Genomic DNA, 7972 nt, shown 5'->3' with positions numbered 1-7972 from the left:
TTGACGCTCCACGTGGTCCTTATCCTGCTGAGATTGCTCGGTGTCTAACCACTGCACGAAATCATATAGAGGCGGTGGAGTCTTTCCCCAAATCATGTTAGAAGTCATTACTAGATCTGAAAGTGACAAACTCTGATAGTGTTTTGTAGTACCTTTGCTCGGTCCTTGCCGTAATGCTTGGGTGGGTCGTACTCGTAATTCTCGCACATGAAGAATCTCTTGCCAAAGTCGTCCCCCAAAACCCTTGATTTCATTAGTTTGCACAAGGATCCGAAAAAACACATAGGCACCTGTACTCTTTGGGATACTGTTTCCGTCACCTTATTCCATGGAATGTAGGTGGATCCTGAGGATGCCATGGTGTTGAGCCCTGGCAATCACAAGTGAGCAATCAGATTGCTAATATACTATATCAACGCTAATCATTATCAGTAACTACACATAAATGTACCACTAATCACTCCTAATAATAATTAAACTGATTGCTAAACTATTTTCTAACATTTTCTATAATTTTCTACAATTTTCTAACATTTTCTACAATTTTCTAATATTATCTTGCATTTTTTTATTTTCTAATACTTGTCTAACAATTTTCTAGTATTTTCTAATACTAAATCTAACACTAAATGTACTATATCAATACTAATCACTATAAGTAATTGCACCTAAATGTACCACTAATCACTCCTAACAATAATTGAACTGATTGCTAATCTACTGTTTCAAAAAAATAATTACAACATAATCTATTTTTAAAATGTAGAAAATTTTAGTTACCTAAAGTCGCCGGCTTGAAAATCCGACAGAGCTTCGCCGCTTTGCCTCTCCCTCACCCCTCCTCTCCCTCCCTCTCTCTCTTTTTTTTCCTGGATTTTTAGTAAGCCAAATGGGGGGGTGAGGGGCAGCCAACATCTTATATAGGGGTGGGGGGCCGGCCGCCCAGCTGCCGAGCGGCCAGTCTTAGGGATCTGTCTGTAATTTTTTTTCATGTTTTTTTCGGATAAGCCCCTGCCGCCCTGCTGCCGGGCGGCCGGGACCTGGCCGCCCGGCAGCAGGGCCTGCTGCCGGGGTATATTTCTGTAAATTTATATATCGAAAATATATTTTTTAAAAAACAGAAATAAAAAATAAAAAAAATAAAAAAACCGCCTGTTGCTTCAAGAGCTTTCCGATTCGTCGCCGTCCACTTGTCTCACGGCCTGTCGCCATCCCATCCCTCCCTCCCTCTAGCATCTCCGCCACCAGCCCACCTCCCCCTCGGACCCCGCCGCCGGTGACGACTCCGTCGAGCCACTCCGCAGCAGGCGCAGGCGACCATGCGCCGCGCCGTATCGGGCCTCAGCGCCCTCAAGGTTAGCCGCGGCCCCGCCTGGAACCCTATCTATCCTTACATCACCTCCTTCCATTTCCGGTAGATCTGGGCGCGCTCCGCGCCGCGATTCGCCCGATCCGCGACGCTGTCGCTTGTGGTTTCGCGTTGCGAGGCCGCGGATCCTTACCGGGCACCCGTCAGTCGTGCGAGCACGCGCGGACTTGATGCGTGACTCGTGAGCGCGGGAGTTGAGGGCATTTCTGGCGCTGCAAGTGACGATCGTTGTCTGAATGTGTGCCCCTGTCCTGTTGAGTTGGGAACGTATTGCTTTGAGATGCGATGATGGATGCTCTGGAGATTGTTTGCAGAATTAATATGTGAACGTGCGGGACAAGTGAACCCTGTGCTTCTGGCATGAAAGCTTTGTGTATAATGAGTTTGGATCGGTGCAGGCTAATTGCTATGTCCTTGTCGCAAAATCGTGAAAGGAGCGATTATGCTAGTTGTTTGATGACTTAATGTATTATACATATAAATGCACTCTTTAAATCCACCCCCGAGTTTGTTCCCGTTTTAATACTTCTTTTCTGTTTTACACTGGCCCTTTTTTATGTGTTTAGGCTGCATCAAATGGAGTATAAGATTTCGAAAAGCCTAGTTATGTCTCTTGTGATTCATTCTTTATCAGTATTTTTTCTTGAGTGCTGACTGAATAATGAAGTTATCCTTCAAACAGCAGTGCTTCCTTCTCATGACCGTATATGTTCACGCTGTATCTGTTCAGTACAGTGCTTCAAACCCTTTTTCTTGAGTATAACAATGAGTGTTTCATCCAATCATCCATTAGCACCAGCTGTGCTGTCTTATTACAGATAGAATATAGAATCACAGTATTTCATGAGCTAACCTTTTCTATGTGAGGATAAAACTTCATCATCCAGATTCGACACTAGAATATTTCTCTACACTACACGCTTTTAATGTAATAATTGACAAAACAAAGAGATACGTTGATCTTCTTGGAGTGTTCATTTGAATTTAAAGTGAACAGCTTAGCTTTAGGCCATTGACCACTGAACTAATATTGGTTGTTTTGTTTTGGTTGCAGAGGCATAGGGCAGATGCTCAAATGATGAATATTGCAATTAGGTCTGCCAGCACAAGTGTTGCACAGAGCTCATCAGGCGGCTTCTGGACTTGGTTGACTGGTGCACGCTCAAATGCATTACCTCCTCCAGATTTCGCACTTCCAGGAGTGACTATTCCTCCTCCTTTACCTGATCTCGTGGAGCCTGGCAAGACAAAAATCACAACGCTTTCGAATGGTGTAAAAATAGCCTCTGAGACATCTGCAGTATGTGCTCTTTATTTTCATATATGGCTACTTGTTTCATCCATTTCCTCGTCAGCAACTGGTGATAATAGGTTGCTTTCTATTTCCTATCCAGGGATCATCTTGTTCTGTTGGAGTTTATATTGATTGTGGTTCTGTATATGAGGCACCTGAGACAACAGGGGTCAGTCAGCTGTTGAAGACAATGGCATTTGTGACCACTACCAACAGGAGTGAATTGCGCGTTGTGCGTGAAATTGAGGCGATAGGTGGCAGTGCCAAAGCATCTGCTAGCCGTGAGATGATGAGCTACACTTATGGAGCGCTGAAGACATACATGCCTGAAATGGTCGAGGTGCTTATTGACTGTGTACGCAACCCTGCTTTTCTTGATTGGGAGGTTAAGGAGCAGGTATTTCATCTTCTATCTTCCCCCATCCACTTCTGTCAATTGGATTAATAGATTATGTTCTTTGCTGACTTGTTTCCTTTGTAGATTTTGAGGCTCAAGGCAGAGCTTGCAAAAGCATCAAGTAACCCTGAAAAATTGCTTTTGGAGGCTCTTCATTCTACTGGTTATTCCGGTGCTTTGGCAAACCCTCTGATTGCATCAGAATCTTCGATTAGCAGATTGAATACAGATGTCCTGGAACAGTTTATATTTGTGAGATTCATCTCCAAATTTTGTTTAGCATTCTTTATGTGCAGGTATCCTTATTAACATGCTATCTGTTCTTTTTATTGCTTGGGTATCAGGAGAACTACACTGCTCCCCGAATTGTTCTAGCTGCATCAGGTGTTGATCATGATGAATTGGTATCTATTGCTGAACCGCTTCTGTCTGACATTCCCAATGTAACTGGAACCACAAGGCCGAAATCTACCTATGTGGGCGGCGAATATAGACGAACTGCAGATTCATTGGTAGGCATTTTGATTTTGTCCACATATCAAGTGATTTATGCAACCTCTTTCATCACCTAAATTATCTGTTCTTACATTTTTCTTTCCTTTCAAAATAGAACACAGATGTTGCCTTGGCATTTGAGGTCCCTGGTGGTTGGCTCAAAGAAAAAGATTTTGCCACTGTATCAGTTCTTCAGGTTCAATAGACAATTTTTGAGAGATTCTGAGATTCACAATTTTACCAAACAAGACACTTCGATTTGAATTTGCTATAACATTCTGGTTTGACTCATCAAGAGCTCTGCATTTTTTTATAGACACTTCTGGGTGGTGGTGGCACGTTTTCTTGGGGAAGGCAGGGAAAGGGATTGCATTCACGTCTAAGTAAGTAGAACATATGTTCATGTTTTGACCCTCTAGGATGCATGTCAGATAACATATACTGCATCTTGAATAAATGTAGGTCTTTTGGAGAGGTTGATAAGTAATGTAAACAATACTATTACAGGACGGAACTTATCATTTTCTGGCTGATAATTCAAGTAGGATTTGTTCCCAGGCTGTACTAGACTGATACCTCCCTCCCATAGTTTGGATATTCTTTATCAAGATATTAAAGGGCAAAGCAACCTAAATTGTTAAATATCTAGTTCACCTTCTTCTATCATTTCCTTTAAAATAAGATTGTCATTATAATGGGAAGCATTGTCATGAATCCAGATAGTCATAATCTACGTATTTGACCTTTCCTGTACATACATACATACATACATACATACATACATACATACATACATACATACATACATACATACATACATACTGGGATCATAATTGCCTGGATTTGATGTATGCTTTATGGCTTGTGCAGATCACCTTGTAACTGAATTTGACCAAATTAAGTCAATCTCTGCTTTCAAGGATGTTCACAGTAACACTGGCATCTTTGGAATTCATGCATCTACTGTAAGTATTATATTCACTTGCACAGGGTAATTAGTTAGTGATGTGTAATGCTACAGTTTATGTAACTATCGTGTATTCAATGTGAATGGGCAGTTGGAAATGGTTGCAGTAGTATCTGTATTTTATCCTTTTGACCTTTTGTATCCAGTGACTTAACCATGCTCACATTAAACACTCACATTTGAGGAGTTAAAACAGTTTATATTTAAAGTATGGTTCATAACGAATGTGTTTTCATAATCAGGATGCGTCATTTGTTCCTAAAGCTATTGACCTGGCAGCCAGAGAGCTCACTTCCATTGCAACTCCTGGACAAGGTATCCTACCTATCCTATCTTGGTTCCTGCTTCCAGATTACTTACTTGCCTGAAACTTCAATTTCTTCTTATTGCAGTTGACCAAAGCCAACTGGATCGTGCTAAAGCCTCAGCTAAATCTGCAATATTAGTGAACCTTGAATCAAAGGTGCATACAAAACTACAAATGCTATATATTTGAGTTAATTTAACAAAATCACAACTATCCATGCGTAACTATCAATGAACTACCGATTGTTTAGATCAATTTCACATACAGCTACTTGTGCCCTTGGTTCCACAAGATCTAGGCCCACATAACTTGTGTGGCTGATATGTGGGCCTAGGTCTATTGCTCTATATCTGTGAAAAGAGAAGGCACGAGTAGTTGTAATTTAGTTGATTCCAAGATGTGTAGCTCCTTGATAGTTAGGCGTGAACATTTCTAGTTTTGCGATATCAACTCTACAATTCTGCAACTGCACTGATGATTCGGTGTAATAATTCAAACTTACAGGCATCACTAACAGAAGACATGGGGCGTCAAGTACTGGCATTTGGTGAAAGGTACTGTGTTGTAACTGTTGGCGTACCTCCCGCACTGTGTTGTAACTGTTGCTGTGATAAAACCATATAGTTTCGATACCTATGATTATTCCCTTCAAGACCATGACAGAATACTGTAATGATATAGCTTCAGAGAAAGGCATAAATCAAATGATTGATTCCAATATTTCAGAAACTAAATTTTGGGATATTCGGATGTACTGTGCTACTTTTATCTTGAAGCTGCCTTCTTGTAGGACTAAACTGTAATTCTAAAACCATATTAGATGCTATGGAGCATTCAGAGCTTACTCTTTAAGTTTGATTTAGCTCTTATTGTGGAAGATGAGGAGGCATTGCCCATTGAGTGTATTTGGTTTATATTAGACTAGAGGCAAGCAGGTATTTGTACATGGTAAATCTTTTGGATTGAATTCTGCAGTACTAGCTGAAACTATGTTAGACTACTGGTAGTAACTGAGAGAATGATTTTTTGAAAGACATGTAATGAATTCTCCTAGAGCATAGTCATAAACTTGCAGTGAAGTTTTAGAAGATAACAAACTCTACATGCATAATCAGTTAAGTTTGCAAATTACTGTGCATATTCAGTTAAAATAATAATTTGAATCGTTGATGCTTTCCTGTTATGTTATCTCTGTATCATACTTTCAATGGTCCACCTAATCTTGGTTTCATAAAACATCTCAGGAAACCTGTTGAGCACCTTCTCAAGGCTGTTGATGGTGTTACTCTGAAAGACGTAATGACAGTTGCTGAAAAGATCATTTCATCACCGCTGACAATGGCATCCCATGGAAACGGTGAGCTTATTTCCAGATGACTAACCTGTACAGAGTGCAACATCAACTGCATTTTTCTGATTCTGTTGCATGCATTGTGCAGTTCTGAATATGCCAACCTACGAGTCGGTCAGAGGCAAGTTCAGCTCGAAATGAGTACATGGGCCTTTTATTTCTCTGCCTGCTGGACAAGTTTAACAGCCTGTACTTTCACACCTAGGCCATTATTCTCGGTCAAAGTTTCATCAGGAAAATAAGGAACCTCATACAATTTTGTTCGTTAAATCTTTGCTCATTTTGCAATCACTTGTTCCCCCACCTTTTTTGCGGAAACATTCGTCCACTTGAGTTGGTGATTATTGCTGGTGGTAGGCCAGTCGTGTGTTTGTAAATTTAACTGATACCGGCCTACCTGGGCTCCTCTTTCGTTTACAAGGCCCAAAGAGTGTACAAAAAAATACCATTCTCTGGTCGTAAAATCTTTGACAAGAATGTCGAAGCACATGAATAATGATTCTACTGGACTGAAATTTTGCACGATTCCTATTCTGAGCTGTACCTATATCCGGCTGTTAATTCTCATATTTTCTGTCTGTTAATCGAAGCGATGGAAATTAGGTGCATGGAACATTAATCGAATCAATGGATTTGGTCTCGAACACTACTTTTCAGTGGTATCACTTGTAGGGGCACCGCCTCACGGGAAAGGGTGCTGGTAAAAGTTCCATGAGAATTAGGGATGCAAGTTACATTTTTTGGATTATTGGGTCGACCTAAAACTTGATAAAATGAATTAGAATAGCATGATATGTAATTAATTTGGGAGAGAAAATAAATTAAAATGAGAAATTCAAAAACATCAATGGGCATCTACTTGCATGAGAATGCATCCCTAATGATGAGACGGTAAAAGATTCCAAGTGACGGCACCCTTGGTTGACTGGACGGGTCACGATACGGTGGCCCATGGAATTGGAGCCGCCGCTCCAGATGGCGACACCATTGGCGTGCCTCTTGTTTTCCCGAGTCGCCGTTTCTGACCCGGAGGTCGGGGACGGCAGGAAGGGGCGGGCGGGCACCGGGAAGCAACGTCGGAGGAAGGAAACGACGCGGTGGTCCTGGTGGATGTGCCGGTCTTTGTTGGCTCCTGGCTTCCAGCGGGATGTGGGCGGCGGGGGCACGGGTGGTTGGCGCCTGCTACCCTCTATACTGCCTGCCGGAGAACGGGAGAGGCGGCGCCGGCGTTTTTCCGCGGCGCCAAGAGCCCGCCCCATGGTTTTCACTTTTTCCAGCCCTCGCAGCTCGCGATCGCTTCATGTCCCTCTCTTTGGACGCCAAGGGTCAAGGTATCACAGCTTCACGAGCCTGCTGATAGCTGCTCAAGCTTATCACTGTTCGGTATTCATAAACCGTTTTTGTACAGTCTAAAATGTAAAAAGTAGAGTTTTAAGGTGTAATTTTCTATTGACCTCCCTCTTCAACAAAGAAAAAAGTCTATTGATTGCCATTCTGAATAGACTTATGCCAGCCGGTTAGCATAGTACAGCTCAATATTAACATCCTAAGACAACATCCTAGTTCATTACAGTGCAATACGCGTGCTTCCAAAAAAAAAAGAGTAGATTTCACAGGACCCATCAACACTGATTTAATTAACTATCACAAAGCTTGGCTTTTGAGCAGCAGTTCATTTGATAGAGCCAACTTGGGGAAAGAAAGCTAAACATTCACTGTTGGAGAAACGCTTATCGGTACCAGCAGTTTAGTGCCGGTCACGCACCAGCCGGCACTAACGTGCATGTACAGT

General features: G+C 41.9%; 1 protein-coding gene across 1 annotated transcript; it reads left to right on the top strand.

Moving 5' to 3' along the window:
• Positions 1-1119: 1119 nt before the first annotated feature.
• LOC120705731 (mitochondrial-processing peptidase subunit alpha-like) lies at positions 1120-6711 on the top strand. The gene is made up of 13 exons (XM_039990223.1): positions 1120-1355; positions 2424-2669; positions 2764-3060; positions 3145-3312; positions 3405-3572; positions 3671-3751; positions 3872-3938; positions 4426-4520; positions 4765-4837; positions 4915-4985; positions 5334-5383; positions 6074-6186; positions 6269-6711. The coding sequence occupies exons 1-13, from the start codon at positions 1320-1322 to the stop codon at positions 6319-6321; spliced, it is 1518 nt and encodes a 505-aa protein (XP_039846157.1). The 5' UTR covers positions 1120-1319; the 3' UTR covers positions 6322-6711.
• The last annotated feature ends 1261 nt before the right edge of the window (positions 6712-7972 follow it).

This window comes from Panicum virgatum, chromosome 5K (assembly GCF_016808335.1).
Source record: "Panicum virgatum strain AP13 chromosome 5K, P.virgatum_v5, whole genome shotgun sequence".
Lineage (NCBI taxonomy): Eukaryota > Viridiplantae > Streptophyta > Magnoliopsida > Poales > Poaceae > Panicum > Panicum virgatum.
Note: the sequence above shows the minus strand (reverse complement) of the source record. Positions and strands in the feature narration are given on the sequence as shown.

Bases quoted from the DNA above. Each gene is read 5' to 3' on its own strand.
- LOC120705731 (XM_039990223.1), top strand. From the start codon at position 1,320: ATGCGCCGCGCCGTATCGGGCCTCAGCGCCCTCAAG. The intron at 3,061-3,144 runs GTATTTCATCTT...TTTCCTTTGTAG, and splicing joins ATTGGGAGGTTAAGGAGCAG to ATTTTGAGGCTCAAGGCAGA. The intron at 4,838-4,914 runs GTATCCTACCTA...TTCTTATTGCAG, and splicing joins CATTGCAACTCCTGGACAAG to TTGACCAAAGCCAACTGGAT.